General features: G+C 47.8%; 1 protein-coding gene across 5 annotated transcripts in view; it reads right to left on the bottom strand.

Annotated features, from left to right (window-relative positions):
- The window catches only part of B4GALNT3 (beta-1,4-N-acetyl-galactosaminyltransferase 3), a 118253-nt gene that overhangs the window by 13966 nt on the left and 87859 nt on the right, over positions 1-16428 (bottom strand). For all 5 annotated transcript variants that reach the window (XR_008373173.1, XM_053554465.1, XM_053554466.1 and 2 more), the window contains exons 3-9: positions 15686-15751; positions 5349-5444; positions 4817-4907; positions 4333-4433; positions 3594-3661; positions 1212-1290; positions 1021-1087 (exon numbers count right to left, since the gene is read on the bottom strand). Coding sequence is in view for 4 of the 5 variants with exons in the window: in XM_053554465.1 (XP_053410440.1) it covers positions 1021-1087; positions 1212-1290; positions 3594-3661; positions 4333-4433; positions 4817-4907; positions 5349-5444; positions 15686-15751 (568 nt within the window). In the remaining variant the exon portion in view is untranslated. The remainder of the gene's footprint in view (positions 1-1020; positions 1088-1211; positions 1291-3593; positions 3662-4332; positions 4434-4816; positions 4908-5348; positions 5445-15685; positions 15752-16428) is intronic.

Raw genomic sequence — 16428 nt, 5'->3', positions numbered from 1 at the left:
TGCTAGGATTACAGGCATGAGCTGCTATGTCCACCTCCAGCTTACTCATTTCTTACCGAATTCGCTACAGGCCCCTTTCTTGGTTCACACTGAATCTAAGGGTTCCAGCTCCCCTTCCTTCCTCTACAAGCAGCCAGCGGCTCACTTTCTGCCCTCACCTGTGGGCTCTTGTCTTGGTCACCAGCAACTTCCTCCCTCACACTTACTGGTCCACACGGCCAGTCACCCTGTGCCCTCCTAATACACACCGTCCCTGCCTCTTCAGCCCCTCCCCCACCTGTGGCCCCAGGCCAGTGTCTTTTCCAGTGTTGAGGAAATGACAGGCAGTACAAATCCCAGGCAGATGAAAATCTCCTCTCCCCTGGCTCTGGCTTTACAAAAATCACGGTTGTCTCATCTGTAAAATAGGGGACTGGACTTGGGGCTCACCTGGAGATTTTTATTTTATTTTTGAGACAAAGTCTTACCTTGTCGCCCTTGGTAGAGTGCTGTACCATCACTGCTCACAGCAACCTCAAACTTGTGAGCACAAGTGATTCTCTTGCCTCAGCCTCCTGAGTAACTGGGACTACAGGCACCCGCCACGACGCCTGGCTATTTTTTAGAGATGGGGTCTTGCTTTTGCTCAGGCTGGTCTCAAACTCGTGAGCTCAGGCAATCTACCTGCCTCGCCCTCCCGATATGCTAGGATTACAGGAGTGAGCCACTACACCTGGCCCAGAGATTTTTAATCTAGAGTGAGCTTCCTGGTCTGTGGCTTCCCCTGAAATTGTATACAGAATGTTGTGTGTGGATGGGTGGACAGGGCATCTTTTAGAGACAAGGAATCAAAGAGCTTCTAGCAGGTTACTGAGGGGTCACTGACCCTGGAGAGTTTAGGGCCCTGACCCCAAGGTCCAGTAGGCTCTGCTCCCTGCTGTGGACCCCTTCCTACCCAGATCCCCAGCACCTTGGCTCCACCCCCTCCCACCTCACCTCTCACCAACACCCCTCTCTAGGCACAGGGCAGAGCCTACTCACTTGTGAAGAGGGACAGTGAGGGGGAGTCAATGATGGTGAACTTGGCTCCGGGGTCATTCTGTCGCCACTGGAAGAGGAAAAAGGGTGGATGTGGAAGGTTGGAGATAGCTGGATTTTAAACAGGGTACAAGGAGCAAGGGGAGAGAAGTGCCAGGAACGGAGCTGGGAGGTAGGAGCAGCAGCGCACTCACCGCGACTTCCACGTGGTCCGTGCCCTCCTCGTTCTGCTTGTGCAGCACCTCAAAGTAATACCTGTTGGACGCTGACAGGCTGGCAGGGGAGAGGACGGAGATGTGAGGATTGTCTCCTCAGGTCACCACTGTGTCCCCCCCTCACCACCAGGACTTCCCTCCTCCCTTCTTCCTTGCTCTGAAAATTCCAGGGATCCTCAAACTTTTTAAACAGGGGGCCAGTTCACTGTCCCTCAGACAGTTGGAGGGCCAGACTATAGTTTAAAAAAAAAGGGCGGCGCCTGTGGCTTAGTGAGTAGGGCGCCGGCCCCATATGCCAAGGGTGGCGGGTTCAAATCCAGCCCCGGCCAAACTGCAACCAAAAAATAGCCGGGCATTGTGGCGGGCGCCTGTAGTCCCAGCTGCTTGGGAGGTCGAGGCAAGAGAATCGCGTAAGCCCAAGAGTTAGAGGTTGCTGTGAGCTGTGTGACCTCACGGCACTCTACCCCAGGGCGGTACAGTGACACTCTGTCTCTACAAAAAAAAATAATAATAAAATAAAAAAAAACTATGAACAAATTTCTATGCACACTGCACATATCTTATTTTGAAGTAAAAAAGCAAAACGGGAACAAATATAATCACACCGCCTCATGTGGCCCGCGGGCTGTAGTTTGAGCACCCCTGGTTTGTCTTCTGTCAGATAGACGTAATAATAGTACTTACTTCACAGGATAATTGAAGAACCAATGAAAGGGCCCTAATAGTCAGCCCTGTTAGAGTAGTCAGCACGCACCAGGCACTGTACTAAGTGCCTTATACATACTAACTCGCAGAATCCTTCTTTGTAGAGAGCACTCAGGGACAGAACTACTGGACAAAAAATGGTGCCACTAGGATTTGGACACAGGCAGTCTTGCCTCAGAGTCCATGTCATTAGCTGTTATGCTGAACTATAACACACATAAAGTGCTCACCACAGAGGCTGACACCCAGCAAGCACTCTGCAAGCAAGATCGTCTTCTTTTAACAAAAAAAAATTAAAAATTTCTCCACGGCACTCTACCGAGGGCCATAAAGTGAGACTCTGTCTCTACGAAAAAAAATAAAAATTTCTTTAGTCACTTATTGAAACATAATATTTGTACATATATAGGTACTAGTTATATCTTCTTATGTGTATAGAATGTGTCGTGTAATAATCAAGTCAGGGTCTATAAGATAGCCATCACCTTGAGAACTGATTTTTTTTTATTTTAAATTTTTAGAGACAAGAGTCTCACTCTGTAGCTCTGGGTAGAGTGCCATGGTGTCAGGTTAGCTCACAGTAATCTCAAACTCTTGGGCTCAAGCAAACCTCTTGCCCTAGCCTCCCAAATAGCTAGTACTACAGCTGCCCACCAAAGAATTGATCATTTCTATGTGTTGGGAACATTTCAAGTCTATATTTCCTTTGTTTACTTATTTTTTTTAGAGATGGGGTTTCACGCTGCCACCTAGGCCAGAGTTCAGTGGCACAATCACAGCTAGCTCACTGTAGCCTTGAACCCCTGGGCTCAAGTGATCCTTTTTGCCTCAGTCTCCTGAGGCATAACCATAACTAACTATAGATGTATACCACCATGCCCAGCTAATTTTTTATATTTTTGGTAGAGATGGGGGGGGGTCTTGATATATTGCCCAGGCTGGTCTCAAACTCCTGGCCTCAAACAATCCTCCCACAGGTGTGAGCCACTGTGCCTGGCCCACTTCTAGCTATTTTGAAGTATACCATACATTGTTAACTACAGCGACCCTACTCTGCTATGGAGCCTTACAACTTCCTCCTTCTATCTAACAATAAGTTTGTACCCTCTAACCCACTTCTCTTTACCCTCTCCCCCACACCCTCCACCGTATTTCCCTACCCAGTATCACCATCAATCCAATGTCTGCCTGTGCGTGCTGGCCACCAGGTGGCGCTCTAGGTAGGGTTAAGTTCCCTTCTTCAGAGCAACAGGCTGGGAAAGACCTCCTATCCCCCAGCCTACCAAGGGGTCCCTGCAAGGTCATTAAGGCCTAGGAACTCCCTGCAGCCGGGACAGAGCAGCCAGCAGCCAGTGGCCAGGATGTTATATGTGTGGAGGAACGGGAAGGGCAACGAATGGCAGAAGGGACACCTGTTTTCCAATCCTGAGTGTCGCTAAACAAATAGCTGTGTGACCTTCAGTAAGTAACACAGCCTGACCTACTGGTACTGTTTCTTCATCTGTAAAATGAGGAAGGTGGGTCATATGGATGGGTCTCTAAGCCAAAGACTCTGCTGACCCAGAACACGTGGGGGCCCGGACATGCTGAACCTCCCTGCCTGGCCTCAGCACCGAGGTGCTCAGGAGTGTGCCTGCTGTGACCCTCCCTACTCACCTCACTGGTCTGGAAATTTGACTCCGAAATTTCCCAAACTCTCCAGGGGCTGTCCACTCCTTTCCAGTCTAGAGGTGTTGGGAGGGAGACAAGAAGAGAAGGAAGGAGAAAAAGAGAAAGCAGGAAGAAGGATGGGAGGTGGAGAGTGGGGAGGAAGGAATGAGAAGAAAGGAGAAACGTTGGGGGAGGGTGAGAACGGTAAGAGAGCAGAAAAGAGTTAGGGAGCGACCCCGCCCTGGCTAGAGGTCCCAGGCAATCAGCCAGTCCTCTATGTGAGGCCATAGCACCCTCATGAGGAGGGCAGGACCCAAAAGATGCTGTAGCTGGGTCCCAACCCAGACAGGACCCTCTGGCATCTATTCCGCCCTCAACTCTGACTCTTCCCTCCCTGCGCAGGAGCAAGGAGAAAGATGCCTTGGCCACCCTACTGTAGCACGAGGCAGGGACGAGGGAAATGATGCTTCCATTACCTCTGTAGCAGGAGGTAGGGATAGGGGAAATATGCCTTGGCTGCCCCTCTGTAGCATGGGGCAGGGATGAGGGGAAGGATGCTCTGTTACCCATCTGTAGTATGGGGTAGGGTGAGGAAGATGCTTCTTTTTCATCTCTGCAGAGCGTCTTTCCTGGGTGTCACACCAGAGACGCTAACAGTAATGAGTCTCCTGACGGACTTCCCTGCCTCTTCCATGGCCAGGCTCCTGGAAGGGATGAGAGTACTCCAGGGCTGAGCTGACCCTACCTTGCCCACACTGGCCAGCAGCTGAAGGCCTGAGACCTGGTCGTCGTGGCTCAGCCAGAATTCAGCATTGTCATCTGCAGCAATGGCAAACTGGATTTTCCCTGGGCAGTGGGGAAGAGTTTCCAGATGAGAGCAGGCAGGGCTGAAGCCTTTGGCCATGTCTTAGTGATGAGATTTCCTGCAGGGGTTTAGTGCTGTGGCTAAGGGAAGTGGGGGTTTCTACATCCTGCGAGATAGCACAAGGATGGAGAAGATTTCCACAGACAGATGAGCTAGTTCCAGACTGCACATCAGGGAGAGCAATGGCAGCCTGGGCAAACTGGATGAGACTGCACCAAGACTCGGGTTCCCCTCTCTCCTTAAGGGTGAACAGGGTCCAAGCAGCCCAGTTCAGGCCCATTTCTCAGCTAAGGGCTTTTGCTCTCTAGGTCCCCTGAAGAATTCTGGAGCAGGAGGAAGGACGGGGCTTTGGGGCTGGCCTCACCATCGGTGAAGGGGTGTAGGTAGCCAAAGATGCGGAGGCCATAGTTGGTCCATTTGGGGGACACAGCCAGCTTCCTCAGGGTAGTGCGGATCTATGCCAAGAAAGGGGAAAGAAACTGTTACTCAGAAGAGGAAAGAGGAAAATGATCCACTCAGGACTGGTGGGAGGACCAGAAGGGGACTGAGACAGAAGGGACCAGGGCTATTGCTTAGTGAGGGGAGTGCAGGTTCAGTTGCAGCTCCCACTTGCCTCTTTGTCTTGGTGACCTTGTACGGTGCACAGCCAGCACAACTGTACATGGTGGCCCTGGGTAAATTATATTGTGTATCATGATGATGAGAATCTAAAACTAAAATGATGCAGATGAAGAAACCCTTAACAGAATCCCTAGTAGGGGGAACAAGGGAGATAACGGGCAGAGGAAACGATAGCCCAGGAGATACAGGAAAGAATATGGACTAGAAAAGAAGGAAAGACACAGGAGACAGAGGCAGGGGGAGGTGAGAGCCAGAGGGGTGGGTGCAGCACTCACGTGGGGGTACAATGGGAAGTGCAGGTTCCTCCTGAGCTGCTGGATGGAGCTGCCACACCAGTCTTCAAACACGTGCAGATTGGCACGGCCCCGGAACTGTGTGGAGCAGAGAAGCGAGCGGTGAGTGTGAGCTCCTCACATGTGCCCCTGGCTGCTCAGCTCAGGGAGGCCGGGAGGGCAAGAAAGCACAGTGCTCTTCTCATGGTGCAGGGCACCCGTGGCACTGGTGGTCACCCTGTGGCCTGGCCTTGAGGACAGGGTCTGTTCTTCGAGCCATTGTGGGTGCATGCACGCACATGCTCCCTGTTCCTCACATGCAGGAAGGGACTGATTTGCATTCCCCAAGCCAAGACAGAATGGACTAGATGGAATGGCTGAGATGACAAGGGGGGACTGGAAACAGGAGACACAGGTCTTATTCCCCTCTCCCCTCCCTAATAAGAGGTAAGCCCCCAGCTATCTGCCTAAAGTCTTATTTCCCTACCTGGGTTCACGATTCTGGCTCCCCTGAGTGGAAGCAGCTGGGAAATGTGTCTGGAGGCATCTGGGCCCCATTGGCTGCCCCTACACTCTCTCAAAGCCTCTGACTAGGCTTTTTCTAGGATAGCTTTGGGGCAAAGCTAGACAGGTAGGAGCAGATGACTCCCTTTCCAAGAAAGGGCTAAGGCATGACCCTGTACTCTGAGTGGGTGGAAGGACAGAATGTTTTTGGAAAGAGAAAACAGGGATTTCAGGCTTCCCATCCCCCTCAGCACCCCCTCCAGGCTTAATCTCCAGGCTGTGGGAGGTGAGGCCTCAATTACTGAACACAAACAGGCCCTGCCTGCCCTCCCTACTGCAGCCCATCAGATAACAAAATCTGAGCTGCCCTGAGGAACAGTGGGCAGATGTGGATGCCCAGACTGGACACCCAGATGGAAGAAGTGGCACAAGGTCTTCTGCAAGGGATCTGCAGAAGGGAACAAGCTGGTGGGCAGGGCATGGCCTCAGGAGAAACACTGCCCCACAGCCGGACCCAGAAAAGACAGGAGAGAGCCTGTCACTCCCTGGGCCTTCAGCAATTGGCCCTTCCCAGGGACACTGGCCTGGTCAATGCTAGGAATGTGGGGCCTTGGGAAGCAGCCACTGCTCACAGCAATATGAGTGGGGGGCTGGGTGGGTGGGAGAGGGAATGTGGGCTGGGAGGGTGGGTGGCGAGTTTAGGCTTCAAGAAAGGAAATAATGGGGACATTGTGCTACTTCTGGGGAAATTCCTCAAGTCCAGTTCACAAGACCCTCTTGTCTCCTCCAAAGGCCTCCTTTCTGCCCCTCCCGGGAAGGCTCTCAGGGCTCAGATACTGCACATGTGCCTGAAGGGCAGCTTTCGAGCCTCAGGCAGCAGAAGCCTGAGATGCTGCAGGACCGGCAGGCAGGTGGGAGTGGAGGTGGAGAACTCTACAACCCCTGGAGTCTAGGCTCTTCCGCAGCATTGAGCTCCCACACCATGCTTCCCCCACCCTGTGCGGTAGGTGGGGGTCTCTGAGGGGCCAGTGGGCATCTTCTTTCTCTCCAGGCTTGCACTGGAGACTTTGTATCTGGCAGGGACATGAAGCTTCAGTATGTTGGCACCACTCTGCCCACTCTCTCCATTGTCCAGCAGAAACAAAGGCCTAGGAAAGGGCATTGGTCACTCTAAGCACCAGAGTATATCTATGGCTAATGACGGTTTTGAAACTTCCAGTTCAAAGTAATAGAGAAATTATCTATTAAAACCCCCTTATCTTAAAGGTGAAGATATTAAAGCTCAGTGAGGTAAACTGACTCCCCCAAAGACACACAGAGGTTAACCGTGTAGAAGTGAGGAGGGTTTGCGGGAGTATGGGTCAGGAGGTGAGGCCAGCCCGAGCATCCTCCACCCCTCGGCCCTGCCATTGCCAGGCCTGCAGCCTCCTGATTGCACTCAACTTCTCCCCTCCTGAGTCCACACAAGGCCTCCAGAACTGCTGTTGTCCTCACTCTGATGCCTGAAACCTCAGGAGGCTTCAGAACAAAACCTCTTGATGGCACACAGAGACTTTTGAGACTTTAACAACTGGCCCACCCTTCCACCCTCACCTCACGCCACTCCCTGTCACACACCTGTACTCCACCCACACCAAGCTCCCTGTCTCGGCCAAAAATGCCATGCTCTTTCACTTCCCTGTGATTTTACAAAGGCTGTTTCCTGAGTGGAAGGTCTTTTCATTTCTTCCCGAAGTGCCAAACTTGTACTGGAAGATCCTTTAAGACTCTTCTCCAGTATTTGCCCCTGGGGCCTTCTCTGACTTCCCCAGGCAGTGTTAACAGGGCCCTCTCCTCTGTTCCTTACAGGGGCGTGATCATCTGGATGAACACCAGCTTACGGGAGCTAAGCCCAGAACAGTATGTTCCTTCCTTTAACCTATGCACACTGAGTGTCTGCTTTGTACCCAGTATGGATGAAGGGAGATAAACTGGTGTCATTGAGCCAGGGGCTATGGCTAAGGTGTGAGGCACAGAGAAGCATGGAGGCTGGAGTATCAGCTCCTCCTGCAGGGGAGGTCAGAAGCCCACCTCGGGTTGTGTGTACTGAAAAACCCTCTGCTATGACATGCCAGTGCCCAGTCAGGTTCAAAGTCACAAGACTAGCAACATCTAGCTAGTGGTTCTCTTTTAACTTCTGGGGCAGTGAGGACACATCCTAGAGAAGGCTGATCAGGTCACCTGTTCCCACATACCAGGGTCCTGTCCAGAGTTTCGAGGTGCCTAATCTACTCTTTTTTTCTTTTCTTTTTTTCTACTCTGTCACCCTGGGTAGAGTGCTGTGGTATCATCATTGCTCACAGCAACCTCAAACTCTTAGGCTCAAGTGATCTTCTTGCCTCAGCCACTCAAGTAGCTGGGACAACAGTCACCCCTGCCACAACACCCAGTGCATTTTTGTATTTTTAGAAAAGAGGGGTCTCACTCTTGCTCAGACTAATCTCCAACTCCTGAGCTCAATCAATCCTCCCATCTCAGCCCCACAAAGTGCTAGGATTACAGGCGTGAGCCACCACCCCTGGCCTGCTCAATCTACTCTTGACTCTCTGGTCACACCTGTCCTTCATGGAGTTTCTTCAGGGAACCACGGGTCTCCAGATAGTAAGAAGATAAGCAGCACTAGTTCTGGACTCTGAGGAAGCGCCAGGGGTCCAGGCGGTGAAATCCTAATGGATGAAATCATCCCCACTGGAAGAGATGATTTGGGAATGAACTGAGATGCCACGTGTATCCCACCAAAGTGTACAGAGAGAAGTCAAACTACAACGATGGTAATTTAGAGCTCTGCAAACAGTTAAGCCTAAACTGCACAAAAACTTGTACACAGATGTTCATAGCAGCATTATTCTAAACAGCTAAAAAGGAGAAACAACACAAATGCCCACCAACAGAAGAATGGTTAAACAAAATGGCATGTCCATACGAAGAATAGCTTATTGTGGCATGTCACGCAGCCACAATAAGGACTGAAGCACTGACACGCTACATCACGGATGAGCCAGAGAAACATCATGCTGAATGACAGAACCAGACACAGAGGACCACATATTGTAGGACTCTGTTTACACGGAATGTCCAAAACAAACAAATCTCTAGGGACAGATGTAGGTAACTGCCAAGGGCTGGGGTGGGGGACGATGGTAGTAAGTGGTGCTGGCGAGGGAGTGCAGCGTTTCTTTTTTGAAACATGAAAATATTTTCAAATTGATTGTAATAGATGCACAACTCCGTGAATATCAATAAAAGCTATAGAACTGTATACTTTCAATGGGTGAACTTTATGGTACGTGAATTGTAGCTCAATGAAACTGTTAAATAACAATCAAAGCCTGAGAATAGGAGTTCGTGTCACAGCCCCGTCCACAAGAGAGACCTCAGCTTGGCACAGGCTGCACAAATCACCCAGGAAAACCCAGACTTGATTGATCTGAATTTGTATTCACCAAACAACTTTTTTCTTGTAACTACTTTGGGTTTTGGGAGGGAATGGGCTGGTTAGCAGACATAGCATTTTGGTCAAAGGAGCAGTATATTGACCAATAAATGAATAGATTGGCACCAGAATTTGTTAATTAGTGTCTTGATCTGAATTGACATGAATACAGCTTTGAGGATAATCCCTCCATAAAGCCCAGCCCCTAGCCATCCATTCTGGTCAGTCTTTTTCACACTCCAAGTAGAAAATATAAGGCTACTGTGCCTGTGAGTGACTTGTGGCCTAAGGGGCAGAGCAATAGTGGAAGAAGAGACCAGGGCGGTGCCTGTGGCCCAGTGGGTAGGGCGCTGGCCCCATATACCAAGTGTGACAAGTTTGAACCTAGCCCTGGCCAGCTAAAACAGCAATGAGAACTTCAACAAAAAATAGCTGGGCGTTGTGGCGGGCGCCTGTAATCCCAGTTATTCAGGAGGCTGAGGGAAGAGAATAGCTTAAGCCTAAGAGTTGGAGGTTGCTGTGAGCTGTGATGCGACGGCACTCTACTGAGGGCAACAAAGTAAGACTCTGTCTCAAAAAAAAAAAAGAAAAGAAGAGGCCAGGCGTGGTGGCTCACGTCTGTAGTCCCAGGGCTGTGGGAGGCTGAGGCAGGTGGATTGCCTGAGCTCTGAGGTTCAAGAACAGTATGAGCAGGAGTGAGCCAGAGTGAAACCCCGTCTCTACCAACAACAACCAAAAAAAGCCCAGCGTTGTGGCAGGCGTCTGTAATCCCAGCTACTTGGGAGGCAAAGGGAAAGAGAATCGCCAAAGGAAGAACAGAAAAAAACAAAACAAAACAAAACTTCAAATGAAGAAGAATGAACAAGCAAGCTGAAATTGAAAGCAAAAAAATTAAAAAAAAAAGAGATGAGACCAATGTCACCCTTCTCATACTCTGTCCTTGCTCAGCTTCAGAGCAGGGCTCTGACTACTCTGAAATCTTGAGTGAGTGAGTGAGACTCTGGACCGTGACCTGAGAGCGGGAAGGACAGCACAATGTGACAGCTCCTGGCAGCTAGCAGATGTTCAATAAATGACCTCCTTTGTTAACCTGGACACTTCCTGCTGAAAACGAACGTCAAAAGGCAGGGGGCAATCAGGAGATGGGAACAGAGAGGGACTGTGAGGTGGGGCTGCAGCAGCCTGGCACCGTGGTGCAGCTGTGCGACTGCTGTTACCTAACCTCCCAGGGACTGCCTTTGTTTCCTTTTTGGTAAAATAACAGAACTGGAGCATGATTCCCCGAAGATCCCTGAAGGCTGCTGTAATGAGGATTTTGTAAGCTACTTTTAATATTAAAGACAATAGAAGTCAATGAAATCAATGGAAGTTAGTCATTTACCACCAAAACCCATATACACTTACTAAAATGAAATATCATTCATTTAGAGAAGTGTTTCTCTAAAAAAATTAATACTGGGGCAGCACCTGTGGCTCAGTGAGTAGGGCACTGGCCCCATATACCATGGGTGGCGGGTTTGAACCTGGACACGGCCAAACTGCAACAAAAAAAAATATTCTTGTATGCAGCAGATATCTGGCTTGAGTTTTTGTATCCAGTCAGCCAACCTGCGCCTCTTTAGAGGACAATTTAAACCATTCACATTAATTGAGAATATTGATAAGCCTTTTGAGAGTCCGGTGGACATTTTTAATCCTTTTGCGACTGTGGAAGTTGGAATTTGATCAAAATTTTCTGGGTGGGCTTACTTTTGTGGTGGAGGATTACGCTGGTCTTTATGGAGGATAGGTCTGAGAATATCCTGGAGAGCTGGTTTAGTTATGGCAAATCTCTTCAACATGTGAATGTCATTGAAGTATTTAATTTCTCTGTCATAAATGAAACTCAGTTTAGCTGGGTACAGGATCCTGGGTTGAAAGTTATTTTGTTTTAGGAGATTAAAAGTCGATGACCATCCTCATCTAGCTTGTAAGGTTTCAGCAGAGAGATCCGCAGTTATTCTAATATTCTTGCTCTTGTAGGTGATGGTTTTCTTTCGTCTGGCTGCTTTCAGAATTTTCTCCTTCATATTAACTTTAGTGAAGTTGATTATGATGTGTCTGGGGGATGTCTTATTCAGGTTGAGTCATGCTGGAGTTCTGAAACTGTCTGCTATCTGAATTTCAGAATCTCTCGGCATGTCTGCAAAGTTCTTCATATTCTCATGGAGAAGAGACTCTGTGCCTTGTGAAGCCACTTCATCACTTTCCGGGATCCCTATAAGATGAATATTGGTTTTCTTTGAATTATCCCAGAGCTCTCTGAGAAAGTGATCTGTTTTTGCCCTCCATTTCTCTTCCTCTTTGAGAGTTTGGGAGCATTCAAAAGCTTTGTCTTCAATGTCAGAAATCCTTTCTTCTGCTTGCTCCATTCTGTTACTGAGGGATTCTACTGTGTTTCTCAGATCTTTGAGGGCTGCAACTTCTTGTCTCAATGTATCAAAATCTTTGGTCATTTGGTCTTTGAATTTGTTGAATTCTTGAGATATCTTTTGGGTTACTGCTTGGAATTCTAATTCGATCTTATTTGCTATCCAGATCTGAATTTGATTTCTGACATTTCAGCTATTTGTTTGTGCATGGGATCTTGTGCTGTGTCTGCCCCATTGATCCTTGGGGGAGTTGATCTACTCTGACTATTCATATTGCCAGAGTTTTTCTGTTGATTTTGCCTCATGATTGTTTTTCACCATTGCCTCTGGCCGTCCTTAGAGTTGGGGAGGTATTTCTCCTGACCCCAGCAGGATCACTCTATTGTTGCTGGATCTTTGTAGGGAGGGGCCCTGTGTAGTTCCTCTGGGGCTGCCCCAGCCAGGGAGTTCTGGTTGTGGAAGCAGCTCTGGAGTGTGACACACCCGGATCCAGCAACGGGGCGAGAGGTGGTGAGCACGGTTCTGGGAGTGCCCAGTGACTTTGGCACAGAGAGCCTAAGGCTCCAGCAGTCTCTGGCCAGGAGAAGGGCTCTGCACAGAGGCAGGGAGGGCTCTGGAGGGCACGCAGCTAGCAGAGTCTCTGGCCAGACAAGCGGGCCGGTGTGGAGGCAGGGAGGGTACAGGAGGGAGGACACAGGGTTGCGTGGCTCCCACAGTTTGTGATCAGGGCATGCAGAGGCCCAGCGGGCACGGGTTGTGGGTCAGGGGTCATGGCGCAGCTCCTAAGGCAGCTCTTAGTAATAAAAACAAAGCCAGGGCATCAGCATACCAGATTTTAGGCTGTACTACAAAGCCATAGTGGTCAAAACAACATGGTACTGGCACAAAAATAGAGACACAGACATTTGGAATCGAATTGAAAACCAGGAAATGAAACTAACGTCTTACAACCACCTAATTTTTGATAAACCAAATAAGAACATACACTGGGAGAAAGACTCCCTATTCAATAAATGGTGCTGGGAGAACTGGATATCCACAGGTAAAAGACTGAAACTGGACCCACACCTTTCTCCACTCACAAAAATTGATTCAAGATGGATAAAGGACTTAAATTTAAGGCATGAAATAATAAAAATTCTCAAAGAAACCATTGGAAAAACACTGGAAATAATCGGCCTGGAGAAAGACTTCATGAAGAAGACTGCCCTGGCAATTGCAACAACAACAAAAATAAAAATATAGGACTTAATTAAACTGAAAAGCTTCTGTACAGCTAAGGAGACAAGAACCAAAGCAAACAGACAACCTACACAATGGGAAAGGATATTTGCATATTTTGAATCAGACAAAAGCTTGATAAGTAGGATCTATAGAGAACTCAAATTAATCCACATGAAAAAAGCCAACAATCCCATATATCAATGGGCAAAAGAGATGAAAAGAACCTTCTCTAAAAAAAAAACAGATGAATGGCTATCAAATATGAAAAAATGCTCATCATCCCTAATTATTAGAGAAATGCAAATCAAAACCACTCTGAGATATCATCTAACCCCAGTGAGAATGGCCCACATCACAAAATCACAAAACTACAAAAGCTAGTGTGGATGTGGAGAGAAGGGAACACTTTTACACTGCTGGTGGGACTGCAAACTAATACAAGCTTTTTGGAAGGAAGTATGGACAAACCTCAAAGAACTCAAGGTAGACCTCCCATTTGATCCCACAACCCCATTACTGGGCATCTACCCAGAAGAAAAAAAATTCCTTTTATCATAAGGACACTTGCACTAGACTGTTTATCGCAGCTCAATTTATAATTGCCAAAATGTGGAAACAGCCTAAATGCCCAGCAACCAAGGAACAGATTAACAAGCTGTGGTATATGTACAGCAGAGAATACTATTCAGCCATTAAAAAAATAGAGACTTGGGCGGCACCTGTGGCTGAAAGGAGTAGGGTGCTGGCCCCATATGCCTGAAGTGGTGGCTTCAAACCCAGCTCTGGCCAAAAAAGAAACTAAAATATATATATATGAGTTGTAAATTAAAAAAAATATATATATTTTACAGCCTTTGTATTAACCTGGATGGAAGTGGAACACATTATTCTTAGTAAGCATCACAAGAATGGAGAAGTATAAATCCTATGTACTCAATTTTGATATGAGGACAATTAATGACATGGTGGGGGTGAGGAAAAGGGAGAGCAGAGGGAAGGAGGGAGAGGTTGGGGTCTTAGTATGTGACACACCTTTTGGGGGCAAGACACAATTGTAAGAGGGACTTTACCTAACAAATGCAATCAATGTAACCTGGTTTCTTATACCCTCAATGAATCCCCAACAACTAAAAAAAAAAGAAAAAGAATCCAATGCCAGGCATGGTGGCTCATACCTGTAAGTCTAGCACTCTGGGAGTCCAGGGTGGTTGTATAGCTTGAGCTCATGAGTTTGAGACCAGCCTGAGCAAAAGCGAGACTCTGTCTCTATTAAAAATAGAAAAACTGGGGTGGCTCCTGTGGCTCAAAGGAGTAGGGCGCTGGCCCCATATCCAGGAGGTGGCTAGTTCAAACCTGGCCCCGGCCAAAAACTGTAAAAAAAAAAAAAAGAAAGAAAAACTGAGGCAAGAGGATCGCTTGGAGATTGCTGTGAGCTATGACACCATGGCACTCTACCCAGGGCAACAGCTTGCAACTCTGTCTCAAAAAAAAGAAAAGAAAAGAAAAAGAATTCAACTTGTCCTTAAAGAGGAGAGAAAGCTGGATCACAAGATCTTTAGGCAACTTCTTTTCAAAATACTGTCTCTAGGTAAGGCGGGCTTAATTACCTGATGATGTCACCCAGTACAGGTGTGCCAGTATTGTAATCAATCCTCTCTCAGAGCTTTAAAAAGAGGCAGTTTCACAGTACAGATAACCTTACATCGCATTCAGTATGATACTGCCTCCTTCACTCCTGCCCCAGAGCAAATGGGTAGAATGGAAATAAAACCACCCAGGCTGAAGGACTCAACCTGTGGTGGGCATGGAGGAAGACAATGCGCTGGCCAGTGCCACCCAGCCAAGAAAAGTCATCTATGTCCACAGGCCTAACAAACACTAAAAGACTCTAGGATCTAAACAAGTTGTAGGATACGAAACCCAAATTTAAAAATTTCATCCCCAAAGCACCATTCCACTCTAAAATCTTGGAACAAGCATTTACCTATGGTAATCTTCTTCAGAAAAAAGAAAAAGAATCTGTCCAAGTGTGTATAAAGAAGAGGTATCATGATGGTTCTGCAACTTTTTTGCACACGTTTAAGTGCTTCCTATAAAAATGTTATAAAGCAAAATTTCTTAATGTATGTTCCTTAGAACACTATAGTTTCATAGAATATTAATAGGTGTTTCATGGAAAAAAGCAATTCAGGAGGCAGATAAGTTTGGGACATGCTGAGCTAAATCAAGTTAAACAAATTACTGCAGAACTTCTCAGAATCTTTCATATGCTAATGTGCATTTCCCAGATGGGGATGTAGCATACAGTTTTTCAGACCTATTTAACGATGCACTCTTTCCTTCCTGGAATGTTTTATGGGACTTAACCATCCAAGAAAGGCCCTTTAGGAAGCTATCTTCCAATTGGGGATTAGTTGGGCATTGAAATTCAAGTAACCTTCCTGAGCCGTGCTCTTCCCATCTATGAAATGAAGGATAATGATACCATCTCACAGGGTCATAAAGCTGACATGAGCTAACACACAAAGCCCGCACACAGCAGGCCCTCAGCAAATGTTAGAGCTTCTTCTCTAGAGGAAGAAAATCAAATGAGCTTGGAATCCTGGGAGTTAAAATTGTAATAGTAACAACTTAAAGGAAATTTTCTGTGATTTCTGGAATTTTCTATAAAAGTTATTTTTTTTTCCTACTTTCTCAAAGAACAGGGACAGAGAGGGTCCCTCCCTTACCTCTGAGAGCCAGGGCACAGGCTGGTTCCACTTCAAGTAGCTGCTGTTACTGCTCCCACCTTGGTCCTAGCAGAAGAATGAACTTGAGAACATTAGGATGAGAAATTGGGGCAGGACAGGATTGAGGGGTGGGGTGAAGGGGATAGAGGGAAGCAGAGTCAGAAAACACAGTCCTGTTCCCAGGAAGCTTACCAGCTAAGAGACCCGGCCCTTTACAGTTCACACTGCATCCCTCAGGAACACACATGCCCCTGACAGCTCCATCCCTATGCCCTGGAGGGTCTTTCACTTTCCTGAATTTCCTCTGTATTCCCATAAGGGAAAAAAATAACTGCCTGGCACACTGGCTCATGCCTGTAATCCTAGCACTCTGGGGGGCTGAGGTGGGTGGATTGCCTGAGCTCATGGGTCAAGACCAGCCTAAGCAAGAGCAAGACCTCGTCTCTAACAACAACAAAAGCCAGACATTGTGGCTACTTAGGAGGCTGAGGCAAGAGAATCACTTGAGCCCAAGAGTTTGAAGTTGCTGTGAGCTGAGGGCGACAAAGTGAGACTCTGTCTCAAAAAACAAAAAACAAAACAAAGGATTTTTTCTAAATAAGTCAGGACATCTTGGGGGCAGGGGCCTTGACTCCCTCTTCCTCCATATGCCTTTGGATTCTCCCCAGATTTTCCCTCCTTCCAACAAGTGGGAATCCCTTAGGGACACCCTAGGAGGTCCACAAATTCCCTTTGGTTCTGGT

Source organism: Nycticebus coucang, chromosome 12 (assembly GCF_027406575.1).
Source record: "Nycticebus coucang isolate mNycCou1 chromosome 12, mNycCou1.pri, whole genome shotgun sequence".
Classification (NCBI taxonomy): Eukaryota; Metazoa; Chordata; class Mammalia; order Primates; family Lorisidae; genus Nycticebus; species Nycticebus coucang.
The sequence above is the reverse complement of the archived record's forward strand: the minus strand, read 5'-3'. Positions and strand labels throughout refer to the sequence as shown.